The sequence below is a fragment of the Procambarus clarkii genome, chromosome 93 (genome assembly GCF_040958095.1).
Source record: "Procambarus clarkii isolate CNS0578487 chromosome 93, FALCON_Pclarkii_2.0, whole genome shotgun sequence".
NCBI classification, from domain to species: domain Eukaryota; kingdom Metazoa; phylum Arthropoda; class Malacostraca; order Decapoda; family Cambaridae; genus Procambarus; species Procambarus clarkii.
In genome coordinates, this window is record NC_091242.1 from 6,679,801 (window position 1) to 6,697,300 (window position 17,500).

Consider the following 17,500-nt stretch of genomic DNA (forward strand, 5'->3'; position numbering starts at 1 on the left):
TATCTTTTGCATTGCTCTCTACCTTTTTCCTACCTCCTATGCTGGGCAAGTACTAACCTTAATTATTGCAATTACTCGTCACTTTGCCGCCCCGATTTTTATTCTGGCGAATAGAAGAACAAAACCAACCAATTTACTCTGAACTTCATATAACCTCTATATATATTCCTTCCTATTTTTCTACCAGCATTACACTTCCTACACACTTCATATATACTTCATATACACTTCATATACACTTCGTATACACTTCAGTCACCACTTTTACACCTCTTCCTTGCTCTCTGCCGTCAATACTACGCCATCAGCAAAAGATCTAATCGGCAAGGATGGACAGGTTTCCAAATCCAGCTCCATCTTAGCTGCCCGTCCTGCTCTCTCGTCTCTACTGTAGTTTCAGCCTGTGTGCAAGATGGAGCTACAGGGTCACTACACATCCTATAGTCTTGTTCCAACACCTTATAACATTTTCCTGCCCGGTATCCCATTCCATTTTACGCGAGCTTTGCTTTCATTATAAAAGGAATTTATTACAGCCAACCTACACCATAAATTATTATCACGCTCCGTAAGGCAATCCACTGTTAGCATAAACATTTCTAGGTCCATAAAAGCCACATATATATTCTCTAGTGTTTTTCATGCATTTCTCTGTTATTGGCTTTATAGGTAACATCAGATTTAACATAGCACAGGGTCCTGAGCCACACTAATGACCCGGAGGAAAGTTAAATGAGGGTTATGAAGTCCCTTTTCTGTTTGCAGGAAAGCTGAGATACCAAATTGTCCAGGCTACTCATTTGTGCCCTGAATTTTCCACATTTTCCTTTTTCTGAAAGTTGAGTGTGTTTGCTTATGAGCAGCGGCTTGTGAGGGCAACATGAAAGGAAAAATGGGTAAGATCGGTGATTCAGTCAGGCCCAGTTGAATCAGTTTGCTAGTCAAACATGCATTAAAGAAGTGGTGAAAGAATTGGTGTCATTGTTAATCCCTGGAATGCCATTCAGACCGTCGAATGGCTACTGACGTAAATTTTCTTGTAACTTTGGGGATTGTTAAAGTGTTTATACTTCATTGTATTGGGCTCTATTTTGGGTGGGGGTAAATGAAAGGTCCATGTTACTGTGATTGGTGTTGTTCATTTCCCAGGAGGCTCGTGGTGACTAGGCTCACAAGTTTTCATATCCTGGGGACAAGCTTGGGCATCCTGATGGCTAACAGCATGGTCCCCTCCGGTTCCTACTCCTCGTGTTGAAGGGTCTGGCCATAGTGTGACACTGTCACTGAGGTTCACTCATACCAAGACGCTAGACAATTTATGCAAATATCATAAGTTAAATATTATTAGGGTATATTGACCCCCGTACTTAAGAAAAGTGTACAGAAGTTAAAGCATTGGCTGGAAAATTAATCAAAGATTCAAACGTTTAAGGAGAACAGTTCCTTCAACAGTTTTTGAGGGTGGAGAGCGAAAATTAGAAGTCAGATGGAAAATAAGAAGTCAGAAGTCAGAAAATTAGAAGCTTCCTTATTGGAGCTTCATGTCTTTCTTAACTAGTAGGTAATGAGTGAGGGAAGTGTCTCTGAATTTATTATACCTGTTTACTCCCTTCTCACCTTCGTTGTGTTGTATCCACTTAAGATGTTGACAACAATTATTTATAAAAAATTTATAATTTGATAAATGTTAAAATACTAGAATTTTGGCTAATCCCAAATATTAATATTTTGGGAGTATTTTGGAGGCCCGGAGCGACTAATAACATGCATATCCAAATATTTTAACAAGTTAATGTAATTATCAGGAAAAATCGCTAACCCATTACGATTATATACCAAATATTTTAACAAATTCTCCAAGACTTAGTAGTTAGTTATCTTACCCAGCGCACTTAATAATTATCCTAAGATTGTAAACAGGGCCAGGATTTATAGAACGTTTAGGCATCCACTGTCGAAACCTGTACATCTTTTTTTTTAATCATGGCGACCTTGTTTACATTTAACAATTTGTAGTGCTCTGAAGCACTACGAGATTGTTTTAAAATAATAACATTTGGTTGTGATGTTTTAAATCTCGTAAACTGTTTAAATGTTAAAGCTGTCATATTTAAGGAAAGATGTATAGGTTTCATAAGTAGTTGCATAAATGCTTTTTGAGTTGATTTATGATTCAGGCAGGCAAATGAGGGCTTATTGTTCAGCATAGAATACTCTGGACCAGTAAGCGGATTGGTTTGGTGTTGGACTTAAGGTCTCTCAACCTCTGGAGGGTTCATTAAACCCACCACAATACCTTACTGACCGACCACCAAGAATACTCTGGTCCTGAACATAGTCCAAGGACTAAAGTAATCTCTCGGTGAATATACACAGAGAAGAGGGCCACACCTTTCTGTATATCTCCCTGCGAATAATCAGTATATACATAACGCCCAGTTAAGGGCTGAGATCTCTACCGGTCTACCTACTTGAGGCCTCTACCCTGTTAGTCGCAAAAGTTCACAACGCGCATAAAACGGAGAATATTAGATTTTTCTTAAAGTAATTTCATAAACTTTTGTCACATGAGTTATTCTGTGATTTTGGTAAATAATACTCTCCTTCGGGTCCCCTTATGTGAGTAATTAATTTTCCTGACATATACTTTATTGATTTGTGTGCAAATTTGGGCCATTTTAGGTTATATGCAAATAAGCGTAATTTTAAAATTGTATGTTATATGTTAATGTTATATGCAAATTAGGGTCATTTTAAAATTATATGTTATATGTTAATGTTATATACAAATTAGGGTCATTTTTAGCTATATGCAAATTAGGGCTATTTTAAGTTATATTTCACTGGGGGTTTAGGATAGTGGGTGATAGATTAATAAAAGTATAGATGGGGTAGGTGTAAGTTTAGGTGGTGAGTTAATTATTGGTGGTGGAGAGTTGATGGTGTGAAGACGAAGGTAACATTGTATAACAGACATTTTTTCTTGGCAGGTATGTGTGTGTGTATTTACAACTCCTGGAGTGACCACAGGTTTCCTGCAAGAGGTAAGTTCACTTTTTTGTATTAATACTTTAGGTACATCTGCATTTGTGCAGCTGCCCTAGACTATATGAAGGGGAGTACAGTGTCAAAAAACTAGCTACGTGATGCTAAAAAAATCCCCATCGCACAGGATGGTTAGTCATATAGAGGCATGTGATAAGAAGTCTGTACTGACAGACTCTGGGTTCGTTATGAGGATATCAACAATACAAGAGTGAATAAGGCAGCAGTGGTAATAAAAGTCCCCATCTCGCAGGATGATTAGTCATACAGGGCCATGTGTTTAGTAGCCTGCACTGACAAATTTTGGGTGCAATATGAGGATATCTTCAAGAACACGAGAGTGAATAAAGTAATTGCAAAGCTCCAGGTACCTCATGCCAACTGGTCTGAAAGGTCTAATAACTGGGCATTCGGTGATGTAGTGTGGGAGATCGTGTCGCAGTTCCTGCTCACAGAGTTTGCACCTGGAGTGCTCAGGATTCGTTGATCCGTCACCTGTAGCCACCTGCCACAAGGTAACGGTAACCCAACCTGATCCTGGCAACCACTGTGTCGCGCAGGCTGGTGGGAGATAAGTTCACCTTTCTTGTTTTGGTGTCTTCACTCCACGGATCTTTGGTACCACGGTTCGTTGTTGGTAAGCTTGAGAATCAGTGTTCATACTGCACTCTAGTTTGTGAGCTACAACATCCTGGAAGAACCAGACTTCTCCCATTTGTCTCTCAGAGAACTTATAAGTGACTTGCTGTTTTCTTTCTCTCTCTCTCTCTCTCTCTCTCTCTCTCTCTCTCTCTCTCTCTCTCTCTCTCTCTCTCTCTCTCTCTCTCTCTCTCTCTCTCTCTCTCTCTCTCTCAAACAAATTTATTTGTAGCAAATATATGTATAGGTACTGCAATTTATGGGCAGCTACACTTAAGAATAATTTCCAACTTAAATGAAGAAGAATGTTAACTTTCAGTGAAAAATTAAGTAGTGTGATGATGGTTCTCAGTACCCCGAAACTAATTTAAAATATCTGTTTCTCTAAGCAAATTTGCGTGTATCGCTGCAAACTCCTGGTCCTAGATTTATTAAGCAGTTACTTAAGTACTTATGAACCTGTACATCTTTTCTCAGTCTTTGACAGTTTTGTTTGCATATATTAAACAGTTTATGAGCCCCTAAGCACCAGGAGGCTGTTTATAACAGTAGTAACATTTGACTGCGAAGTTTCGATGCACTTAAACTGTTTGATAAATGTCACCAATGGCACCAATGTAAACAATGCCGCCACTGTAAACAATGCCGCCACTGTAAACAATGCCGCCAATGTAAACAATGCCGCCACTGTAAACAATACCGCCACTGTAAACAATGCCGCCACTGTAAACAATGCCGCCAATGTAAACAATGCCGCCAATGTAAACAATGCCGCCAATGTAAACAATTCCGCCACTGTAAACAATGCCGCCAATGTAAACAATGCCGCCACTGTAAACAATGCCGCCACTGTAAACAATGCCGCCAATGTAAACAATGCCGCCACTATAAACAATGCCGCCACTAAACAATACCGCCACTGTAAACAATGCCGCCACTAAACAATACCGCCACTAAACAATACCGCCACTGTAAACAATGCCGGCAATGTAAACAATGCCGTCAAGGTAAACAATGCCGTCAAGGTAAACAATGCCGTCAATGTAAACAATACCGCCAATGTAAATAATGCCGTCAATGTAAACAATGCCGTCAATGTAAACAATGCCGCCAATGTAAACAATGCCGTCAATGTAAACAATGCCGCCAATGCAAACAACGAGAAAAGATGTATAGGATGGTAAGTACTTGGGTAACTTCTTAATTAATCCTGGCCCCGGAAGTGGACACCTGCGGCCATGAACTAATGTGTCTGAAGAATCCACAGAATGAGATCATTCTATTTAAATTTTCATATAATAGTTTACTAACAACATTCCAGCAGTAATAATAGTAAAGAAATTGAGACAATCTTTGGGGATCGAACCAGTTTCCTGATTCGATCCCCTTCCCCACGTCCTGTGCCAAAGATTATCTAAGCAATATATCACGTTATTTTTATTTCCTTGTACAGTATTCGTGTAATAATAGGTGAAATAAATTATAAGAAACTTCAAATAAATAATATATAACAGCAAAACAAGAAAGTAATATATATATGTACGTCGATAATCAGCTTAATCTCCAGCTAAAAATCGATTGGGCATGTGAATATCTCATGACAGTATTAGTATATATTCAAGTATATCGCTCACAACGGTGGATAATGTAGGATCATTATAATAAATGAGTTAAGCATGTAATAAGGAAAATATATATGAATGTGTCATACAGTGAAGATAATGTTTTCAACAGTTTTTATTTTAGTAAAAAAAAATCTTGTACCTTCATCGTGTCAATAAATACTAGTGACAGCAAGCCAATCATTAAGGCAAAAATAATAAACTCTATTCCAAGAATACAGTGATTGACATAAAATGTAATTGCTTTAGAATAAACAGCATGGCTTCACCCATGAATATTGTATATACAATACCCACCTGGTGTTCAGCATCACATCACTACTCACAGAGTTGATTAAATATGGACCACAAGACAAGGCTGACATTTCACTTACAAAGTTTCAAACCTTTGGCCTAACAGTCTTGTAATAACTGAAGTATATAATGGACTTACGCCCACAATTTAGGCCATTAGCACTCCGTAGGACCTGTCTGGATGGGATAAGAGTCAATTTCTAATTCTATCCGTTGCAGAATTTATTAAACAGCTAAACCTGGCCACCGGCGGATCAACACTGTTGCATGGCCCTGAGTCTTCGTTACGAGTGGTTTATACTTACTGAACCATTAATCTTTGAGCAGGTCCAATCTTGCAAAGGAGTTAGGAACAGCTGAAGACTCTCGTAAATAATATTTGTCAACGGAAATAAGAATCAGGATTATTATTATTATTAACATCTTTATTGACAAACTTAATTACAATTTTGCCTAATCTGAGGATTTTGATAGTCTTATTAAAGTGAGGATAATGCTGGTATTCACTGTCACGCAGGACAGAGGGTCATACATAAGACAATAGGTCTAAACTGTAGGCTGAAGAATCAGGAAGACTTATTGATCTCCCTTCCAAGTGCTGCATAGTCGTAATGGCTTGGCGCTGTCTCTTGATAGTTCTCTTCACTTCTTGCCGTGAGACGAAGGCTCAGGCCGTTAAAATTGATTGTTGGATCATCACTGTTACACAACAATCAATTTTGAACGCCCTGTTGTTCCAGCAAACAGTTAATGTTAGTGTTCGTATGAGCAGTTTGAAGGTTTTGTGGCTTTGTAATTCTGTGTGTTAGTGTACCAACGTGTGAGAGTACATAGGGATTTGAAATCGCCTAGGATCATTTACATATGTGAATTTTAATGCTACATATGTAGAGGGTAATTACTGAATCGTCTTGAGTATGCATATGTAAGATTAACTAAGAGTATGCAAATTAATGCATAGGCTTTTTTAATGTTGCTGAATTTACATGTGTAGAGTAAATGTTTTAGTTTAATCCTTATTCGTGCTAATTTGCATAATGTATAAGAGCATATGTAAATTTTGTTGTTGCATTATGTAAACATTTAGTACAATGAACATAGAGATTTATATGTAATCTCTTGCAGGTAATATTATTTGGCATATAAGTTCCAAGGGACTTTTTAACTTTGTAAATTGATATGCAAATGTAGTTAATGAAATTTAAAAAAGAGTTAGATAATAATTGTGTGTGAGGCTTACACCATTGTTAAACCTATTTCTGACCATTGTGGTAAAGCTGGCAGACACTGTTTCATACACCCGCTGGTAGTGATGCACTGATACGTCTCAGGCTGAATTTAAAGAGACAGATTTATAAGCTTAGTTTCAGTCAACTTGCGAGAATTATATGTAAGGCTTTTTGTGTTTTAGTAATATTCCATAGAGTTGAAGATGATGGATTGACAATAATGTTAATGTAGAGGGATGGTTTTAATGAATAATATATTTACACTGGCATTTAGTGGAAATTGGGGAACAGAGGGGGGGGGGTAATTATCAGGGGAAAATGCCAAGCCATTATGACTGTATAGCACTGGGAAGGGGTTAGGATAAGGATTTGGGATGGGACGCGGAGGGGGAGGGGGGGAGGAATGGTGCCCAACTACGTGGACGATCGGGGATTGAACGCCGACCTGCATGAAGCGAGACCGTCGCTCTACCGTCCAGCCCAAGTGCTTGGGCACAGAGGGAGGGAGCTAGACTTGCTTGCTTGCCATAGATTTAATGCCAGTGGAGCTGAGAGTGAATACCAGCATTATCCTCACTTTAATAAGACTTAATCGAAATCCTCAGATTAGGCAAAATTGTAATTAATTTTGTCAATAAAGATGCTAATAATGATAAGTGGAGCTGAGGATCTTGACGTGGTGGTTGTGCCCTTCTCACTCGTCTATTTATGCATTTAAGTATTCATTTACCTTTCAAGTTGTAATAGAGTCAGTTGTCAGGAAGTGCTTTTAAGTAATGCATAAACAGTGTCTCATTTAGCTAGGATTTTATTTTGTGTGTTCGTAGAATGTAAGTGTGCAACCTGTAGATTAGTCATGTAAGCAGGTTAAGTGTTTTGTTGGGAGTATTGATTTAATAAGTTTCTGATGCTTTATTACTTATTCATTCCTGCAGAGTAGAGCTGGGATTTTAGTTGACATCTGGGTGTATTATTCATAATATCCCAGTTTCCTTTAGGCATCTTTAACTGTTTAAAAGAACCATGAAAGTGTTACTTGTAGCAGTAATATCTTTTCCTCATATTTTTTCTGGACAGCAGGAAGTCGTACACTTTTTATTCAATGCCTACTGGACTGGGGTCTCGGGATGGGTATTGCTTTAGGCTAACAATTCCATGACATTATCCACTAATGCAACGGAGCAGTAGTCTTCACATTGCAAATAGTCACAGTCAAGTGAAACCGTTAATGGTGACAATGTTGTACTCACCTAGTTGTGTTTGCAGGGGTTGAGCTCTGGCTCTTTGGTCCCGCCTCTCAACCGTCAATGAGCTGTGTTGATGGGTACGGTGCTGTACCAGCGGCAACCTAGTTACCGTGGTGCATAAATTAATGCAAAGACAGACAACTGATATCCCTTAGTACTACGTGTTCTAAACGTGGTAGCGACGCTGTCATGCTCTTTACATTTAATCTCAGTCAGTGAGGAGTGTGTTGACTTATTGAATTAATTAATTACTGAGAGGTGGGCTTTAATTGTGAATTGTTTATTGGATCGGATATGAAGTTTGTTTCAATGTTAACATTATGCCCTTGACATATTCTTGGTATTGTCACAGCGTTATTTATATACTAGTGATGTGCGCCCTGCCGGCCGTCGTATTTACAATAGACTTGTTGAAGGTATTAGCTTGTTTTTCTAATCCAGTGAGGAACAATTGTCTCTTCAGTGTTTAATTGACATTCATATATTCATGTACACTATTATCTGAGACTGATTTATTACAATCATTCTGTTTGTCATAATGTTGTCTAGTGTCGTAATCGTACGATATTAAATGAGGCTTACGCCGGCTAAGTCGGATTTTCAGCAGGAGATTGTCATTGTCGTACACAATCATTGTCATTATCTTGCTGTTATGCTTTGATTTAATGTTATTTTAATTGTTGCTGGAATATTGTTAGTAAACGATTTCATGAAATTCAAATTATAATAATCTTAAAATAATTAAAATTCAAATTATAATAATCACTACCCGTCTGGCTGACGGGTAGTGATTGGTGTAATCAATCACAAGGTGTGTGCGTATGTTCCTTGCGTCAGCGGGATGCGTCAGCGGGATGCGTCAGAGGCTATAAGCTGTTCCACGTCGTTACCCGCCAAACACACACCGAAACTACGACGTTGGTACAACGTTCGAACAAGTTTTAACACCTGCTAACCAGTTATAACAACCAATATAGCAAGTTGTAACAACGTTCTAATACGTCATAAACACGTTAAGCCAAGATGTAACAACTTTATTACAAGTTGTAACAAGCGGAAAATAGAGACAGTTTCGGTTTGTGTTTCCAGGGTATAGCCTTATGTTCATTCTGTTCATGCATCCGTGCTGTGTACTCATTCGGCAGTGTATGTATAATACCGACGGCATAAGTCCACTATGGGCTCACCATAGCCCGTGCTATTTGGAACTTTTTTGTTCAAAGTAGCGAATCTTAACAAACAACTACGGCATACCTAAATAATTGTGTAATTGTTAAGGCTGGCCAGTAACCGGTTGTTAGTGGTCGAGCGAACAGCCTCTCCCGGGGCTAGGCGACCTCGGCAAATTTAGTTAACAAGGTGTTTATTCCCGATAATGGTTTACTATATCTGTATCATCTATTGATTGTTTGTAGCTCATTGCTATTGGAGTTCTATCCATATGTGAATGAAAGATATCCTTCAGTTTTCATGTGATTTGAAGCTTTGTGGTCTTTATTCTTGTGTGTAATTACCTAAGTGTAGTTACAGGATGAGAGCTACGCTTGGGGGTGTCCCGTCTTCCCAATGCTCTTTGTCATATAACGCTCTGAAACTATTGACAGTTTTAGCCTCCATATATATATGTGTGTGTGTGTGTGTGTGTGTGTGTGTGTGTGTGTGTGTGTGTGTGTGTGTGTGTGTGTGTGCTCACCTAGTTGTGTTTGCGGGGGTTGAGTTCTGGCTCTTTGGTCCCGCCTCTCAACCGTCAATCAACAGGTCCCAAAGATGAAAAGATGTGTGTGTGTGTGTGTGTGTGTGTGTGTGTGTGTGTGTGTGTGTGTGTGTGTGTGTGTGTTTCTGTATATAAAAACACTAAACAACATCGAGTGGGGCGCGACGTAGTGAACTGTTTTTGCACATATCACTCGTAGCAGGCCGGTTGGAAAATATGTTTAGTTTTCATGGCCTCTTGTCGAAGACGAGGCTTGATTCATTTTTTAAGAATCTGTCAACAGAATGTTCACACAACGGGGACAAAGCCATCATACTGGCTTGAGCGGAAGGTTGCTTATGGGTACTATGGATGGGCCTTGTAGTCTCGGGCGCCACTCCAAATCCTTGCTGGTGTTCTGTTTCCACATACATCACTCGAAATACCCGAGTTTATTCTGTATTTGATCATTCCAGTCCCTCCTTTGAAACACTATCTCTAAGTGTTGGATAGTGTGGGGTGTTTTTGCTTGCTCCGACATCCTAAAGGACAGTTGTGGCGATTGTGATGCCCTTCTGATAAAAGATAATAGACAGATTAAGAATGTTTCATTGAGAAAGGGCATTGTGGCCCTGAGATACAGAGCTCTGGCTCTCTCTGTTCGAATCGAACTGTACAGGACTTAAGCCACAATCTGCGTTAACCTATCCTGATGGCCAGTTGAATATTCTATTTGTGCGATGCCCGCCTCGTCGTTGCGATAAAGGAGAAGTATGCTGTAATGGAACTACAAAATGTCAGAGGCTGTAACATCTCCATCTTTAGTCCGTATTTTTAATCGAACGTAGTGTTTTGTAATGTTTAAACACTCAAAATAACCAAGTAGTAACACCCTAACCAAGTTGGAATTTTTCAAAATGTAAACTAGCTGTATAATTTAAGCAATATCACCTATTTTACTGGTATACATTTGTAAACTTCATTCGATATAGAAAGTTGAAGGGTTAAGTTGGAACAAAATACTATATACAAGGTATTATTTATTCAGGCGTGGCCCCGAGTGTGTGTTTGTGGGTGGAGAGAGGTGGGGAGTGGGTGGGGGAGAGAGGGAGTGGGTGGAGAGTGAGGAGGAGGGTAATCTTGGTTATCTTGGTTATCTTGATGATTTCGGGGCTTTTTAGTGCCCCCGCGGCCCGGTCCTCGACCAGGCCTCCACCCCTAGGAAGCAGCCCGTGACAGCTGACTAACACCCAGGTACCTATTTTACTGCTAGGTAACAGGGGCATAGGGTGAAAGAAACTCTGCCCAATGTTTCTCGCCGGCGCCTGGGATCGAACCCAGGACCACAGGATCACAAGTCCAGCGTGCTGTCTGCTCGGCCGACAGGCTCCAAAAAAACAATCATGGCTATACTTCACGAAGCCCAAAGTGTATACATTATTATTATTATTATGCTAGATAATAGGGTGCATAAACTTTACATACATGATACAAAATAAGTCAAGATGAACGTGGGTACTTGAGAACGTTTCGGTCCGTCCTGGAGGTTAATTGACGGGGACGTTTCGGTCCATCTTAGATGGCGTGATGAGGATTGACCGAAACGTTGTTACTTATCTTTTCGGAATGAAGCGAGTTGAGCTGTGAGGGTTTAATGAGGTTTAATGTTTACCGTGTGAGCCGCGAGTGTAGGTGGGATGGGTTGTGTGGCGTCCCAGAGTGTAGGTGGGATGGGTTGTGTGGCGTCCCAGAGTGTAGGTGGGATGGGTTGTGTGGGGTCCCAGAGTGTAGGTGGGATGAGTTGTGTGGGGTCCCAGAGTGTAGGTGGGATGGGTTGTGTGGGGTCCCAGAGTGTAGGTGGGATGGGTTGTGTGGGGTCCCAGAGTGTAGGTGAGATGGGTTGTGTGATGTCCCAGAGTGTAGATGGGATGGGTTGTGGTGTCCCAGAGTGTAGATGGGATGGGTTGTGGTGTCCCAGAGTGTAGATGGGATGGGTTGTGGTGTCCCAGAGTATAGTTGGGATGGGTTGTTTGGGATCCCAGAGCAGTAATCACTCTCTCCCTCAATATAAATGCATTCGATCGGTAATATGACTGTCAGGGTCCCTTGACGAATGTATTTCTGCTAGAAAATTATGAAAAAAATCTCTACATTCAGGCAAATATTACTGAATAAACATACGGGCATTTACATGTTTTGTGAATTAGTAACTGCCACGCGTGTTATAAATTAGGATTTATGAAAAAATGTAAATTAGTTTGAGTTTGTGAGATTTGTTAAATCGTAATTTTCTGTATTATTCAGAGTTTTAACCTGGGAAGACTGTGTTATAATGTCGAGAGAGCAATCTTCCGCTCCTTCTCCTGCGTGAGGTGCTCGACAAAGCGGTGATAATTACGCTAAGAATTATTACGCCAGATACCTGAAATACAGGACCCCTGGTGGGCTGTTAACGCCACTACTGACTCTGTAACTGTCGAGGGTGACGGAGGTGGTGTAGTATTTCTCCTGCTGGGGAAGTCATTGTTCCTTCTGGTATACGTTCTGCTTTTATGCCTTCTCTGCTCGCCGACCTTTTCTTGGGAAGTTCTCCCCCTTTGGAAGACCCCTTTTTAATGTGAGGTGGAAGGACTCCCTTCTCAGGCCTCACTTTGTGTAGAGCCTGTTGTTCGATTGCTAATGGTTCAAGTAGTTGGGCACTGATCCTTCAATCTGTCCTCGTGTCACTTCCAGATGCTACTTAATCATACTAGCTTGGCGCTTTTTCCTGACCTTATCTTGTGAAGCTCCTTTTCTGGCCAGTGGATATGAGACAGACTAAATGTGTTCCATCCTCTAACGAGGAGCACTGAGGTCCTACAGAGTTTCTTCCACTAAAGTTAACACTCCTGTTCGAATTTCGACCCCAAGCTGTGTCAAAATTCAAATATGTTTGCAATAAAGGTTGTCAGAATGTCGTATTGATATGCACCAGTGACTTGTGTGTTATGACGGTACAAGATGCAATAAACCATCGTAGGGTCATCACAAGACAGTTTAATTGGTCCACTTTACCATTTTGGGACTGAAGGGGTGAAGATACATAACATTATTTTACTGCTGTACTTTTAAAGATGCTCTCATGAAATGATTATTACACATCATCATCGGAAAAATATGTAATTACTGAGGTGGGTGGTTATGAGTTTATAACCAATTGCAGCGATACTGGCTGGTTATACACATACATTGGTTGTATTTGTTTGTTATACACATACATTTGTTGTATTTGTTTACTGGAGAGCACTAACGAAATGTGGAGAAATCAGAAGACATATTACTTGGCTTCCAGGAATAAGCAACTCTTGACTAAAATATATGCTCTAAGGGCGACTCTTATATCATTACCATACATAGAGTAATGAGTGTATGTATATGTGTAATGCATGCACATGTATACATATATACTATGTATATTAATTTAGCCACACACCATAAAATGTGAACGGTATTATTGGCAAAATGAGCTGATTTATGGCATTTGTTTAATATGTTAAAATTCATATGAATATGATAATAAGTATTATATATTCCGCTCTACACTGGGCGTTTTGCCGAATATAAACGACTGAAATTGTGATAGTTTTAATGAACTTTAATAATTAGATTATGTGCAAAGTATTGAAAACAGAGAGCGAGCTGCGTGAAGTGTTAGAGAGTGTTAAATAGTGTTAGATATTGTTAGATGTAGTGTTGAATATCGTGTTTGAGAGTGTTAGTGTCCGACAGGGTGTTAGAGAGGTAGAAAGAGAGAGAGAAGCATAGATGTTTTATGTATTATGGTGTTAACAAAGGCGATAACTGTTTGCTAACGATCATTCATGTTTATGTACTCATATCGTATCAGGCTCACTGGGATGTGTGTGTGTACTCACCTAGTTGTACTCACCTAGCTATGTTTGCGGGGGTTGAGGTCAGGCTCTTTGGTCCCGCCTCTCAACCGTTAATCAACAGGTGTACAGATTCCTGAGCCTATTGGGCTCTATCATATCTACACTTGAAACTGTGTATGGAGTCAGCCTCCACCACATCACCTCCTAATGCATTCCATTTGTCAACCACTCTGACACTAAAAAAGTTCTTTCTAATATCTCTGTGGCTCATTTAGGCGCTCAGTGTGTGTGTGTGTGTGTGTGTGTGTGTGTGTGTGTGTGTGTGTGTGTGTGTGTGTGTGTGTGTGTGTGTCTTGTCACTTGCGGAAACCATTGTATTAGTCTGTTATTAGTGCCCCCTTTGTTGACCGTCTTCCTCGTTGTTTGTATCCATGACGTCGTTGGTAAATGAGAATAGTAATATTGCACTAGTGCAATTCATGGCGGTGGGGGGCGGGGGTGTTCACAGTCTGATGGAACACACTTCCGTCCACCCGTGTTCTCTATGGAGGTGAACACGGGTATGATGCCTTGCATAACGGCTCACACTCGCGGCGTTATGAAGGCATAAAATACCTCCTTCATAAGCCTCTTCAAATCTATCCTACATTAGCAAATTAATATTCCAAATGGCTGTAATTAGTTAACTAGCCGAGCTAGATTTTCCGACTTTGCCATATTACAGAAACGCTTCAGTGGTTCAGAGTTACGTTAGGGTTTAAAAGTTCACGGAATATAATTGGGAGATTGACCGTTAATGGCGACTCTGAGGAGGAAGCAAAAATTTTATAGCCATTACGTAATTAAGTTTTTTTTCAAGATTTTCACCATCGGAAGTGGAAACATTTTTCAATATAAACCCTCCATAGTTTTAAACTAACGATTTGTTACAGTAATAGCAGACTAATTTGGGCAGGAGATTTATATTAATGAAGCAATTATTTTGAATGGATTTTAAGAGCCTGGGTTGGTGATGGTGGCCAATTTTGTATTAAATATTGAACTGCTTTCACGAGCCGTTGTGTGGGGACCCGACTGTCTCACACCGTCGCACTCTCTGGTCTGGGAGAATACATATGACTGTTTACTGGTAATTTGAGTGTCCGCTAACAACTAGATCTAATGTATTACTGTACATGGTTGGCTCTGTGAAACACTGAGAAAGCAGATTGATTGATGAAGATTAAGCCACCCAAGAGGTGGCACGGGCATGAATAGCCCGTAAGTGGTGGCCCTTTTGAGCCATCACCAGTATCAAGAGCTGATACTGGAGATCTGTGGAGGCGCGACTGCACCCTGCGTGACGGGAGATGTCTCCCGGACCAAGTGGTGTGAGAAAGCGGTTCTCAGTTGCTTTATGGACTAATTTCTGGTTTTATTTGTCCCTTTTATTTTTGTAAAGTTTGAGTCATCTACAATTCAGCCGTTGTTACACCAACATATCAATATATATATTAATATATATTAATAATATATAGGGGGTACCACTTCTGGATGCGTTTGTAGGGACCCTAGACCTCGAAAAAGACGATATGTAGCATCCGGGGAGCCTTGTGGGGCACCCGCACTCACATATTGTTTCTATCACCCCCTATATTTGTTGTATTTTGTCATTTAATTTTATTTAAAACTTCATTACACAAAAAGGGTTACAACATTGGTTACATGCAAGGTACAAGGCTACTTGTCACAGGTTGTAGAGTTCCTCCAGCTCCTCAGAAGGCGGGCAGGAACCATGGATGCTGTGTACATTTCCTCTCTGTATCGCCACACTAAGGCGCTGAAAGAGGAAACTGGCGGCTCTATGGGTCTCTAGTTGTTTAAATTAGTTTAGAACCCAGCTCCTTCAAAAAACTAGCAGCACTTTTACCCCGGGCACCAAGTGTCTATGAGGCAATGGGGACAGAATTATTGCGATCAAGATCTCTGTATTTACGAGACTTGGCTCAGTATGTTTCACTCACCCGAAAGGGTGAGTGAAATCAATTATTCTAGCACGAATCTTCTCTACTTTCCTTACAGTTTTCTTCACTTGAGAAAGAAGTTGAAAAGTTAACTCTCCAAAGTTAATTTATACAGTTTTATTTGGCCTGATGCTAAGAATTGCGTTTCGTTAAGTCTTGTTAACATTGTCAAAGGCAATGATTACAAATTGATTGATTAAGATTAAGCCACCCAAAAGGTGGCACGGGCATGAATAGCCCGTAAGTGGTGGCCCTTTTGAGCCATTACCAGTATCAAGAGCTGATACTGGAGATCTGTGGAGGAGCGACTGCACCCTGCGTGACGGGAGATGTCTCCCGGACCAAGTGGTGACCAGATGTCCGATTACAAATTGTCTTGCTGCATGATATTTAGCCAAGGATGAGGTGAAGGTGATGAGGTGAAGAAGCACCTAACTAATAGGTTCATATCTTGTCACTCTCCTGTTTGCATGATGGACCTACAAATGAGATGCTTATAATGTTTGATTTTTAACGTCTCAGTTCAGCTTGGTATAAACGACATCATTGGATGCTGGAGTTCCCTTACGGGCTCACCATAGCCCGTGCTACAAGGAAATTTTGTTCCGAGGAGCTGAATCTAAAACAACAATAACAACATGCTGGAGTGTGTGAAGCATCAGGGGGGTAAAAATATGACACGGATATAGACAGATCGGATTAGCTTGGGAAGAGTTCCAGTTGAAGGTCAGTTGACACAAGAATTGACCTTTAGTCGCCATTTAAACTAACAAGACTTAGAGAGCCCCATACGACCGTTCATGTGACTGTTCGAGTCATTTTAACTCACCGTCTTTTGGTCAACTGCTTAATCGTCCCTGATGTGATCTCACCAGATACAGCTCATTTGCATGAATCTTTAGGTGCTAAAGTTAGCGCTGTGTCACACAAGTGTTGTAAAGGTCGAGGAGAATATCCGAAATAGATCCTGGCGAGGCTTGGAAATGTCTTCAAACACCAGACACACTCAGAATAAATCAAGACTTTCTCACAGTATTATTGTAACTCTTATTTACAATTGACAGTTGAATTAGTCTGTTGTGGTCTCTGTTGTGTCCATCGTGGTCACGTGCACCCATACCACCGTGGGCCACCATGGGCCACCATGGGCCACCATGGGCCACCATAGACCACCATGGGCCACCGTGGGCCACCATGGCCACCGTGGGCCACCATGGCCACCATGGGCCACCATGGGCCACCATGGGCCACCATAGACCACCATGGGCCACCGTGGGCCACCGACAGTGTCCTCATCACTGCTCTATTACCCAACATTACGGACTGCAGCATCTTCCCTCGTCACTGCCCATATCAACGCCCAAATTTAATTCAAGGAAATCAGAATTGCAATTGAAATGTTCATTCCCTTCGGTCCGACGCATCAAAACGCCTTCATTCCCAGTCTAATAAAACTCCATGTATTTCTTGCTCCTTTCCACTCAGATATTGCATCACTTGCAACTCTGGATGCGTTCTAAGTTATTGCAAACTGATAAGTAATTGCTTTTTAAACGTTATTTTTCAATGTATAGCGTTTTGAGACGATAAGAGGTGAAAACAGCAAAATTATTGGGTGTTGCAGGACTAGGTAGTTTATTACCCAATTAAAGGTAAAGGGATGATAAGACACTGGTTGCAGTTGTTGAAGTTAATGCAGGAGTGTTGGTGGTAGTGAGGCTGGTTGTTGTGGTAGTAGTGGTGGTTGGAAGTGAGGTGGTGCTGGTGGGTGACGATAAAAGTGGTAGTGGTGGTTGGAAATGGTGGTGGTTGGAATTCTGGCGTTTGTGATGCTTAGAATTGGGGGATAGTGGTTG

At 40.7% G+C, this 17,500-nt stretch overlaps 1 protein-coding gene across 1 annotated transcript in view; it reads right to left on the reverse strand.

Annotated features, from left to right (window-relative positions):
* LOC138359823 (loricrin-like) overlaps positions 1-17,500 on the reverse strand; it is a 29,310-nt gene that overhangs the window by 8,028 nt on the left and 3,782 nt on the right. Inside the window, exon 3 of the mRNA XM_069319531.1 lies at positions 4,289-4,533. Within this exon, the coding sequence (XP_069175632.1) occupies positions 4,289-4,533 (245 nt within the window). The remainder of the gene's footprint in view (positions 1-4,288; positions 4,534-17,500) is intronic.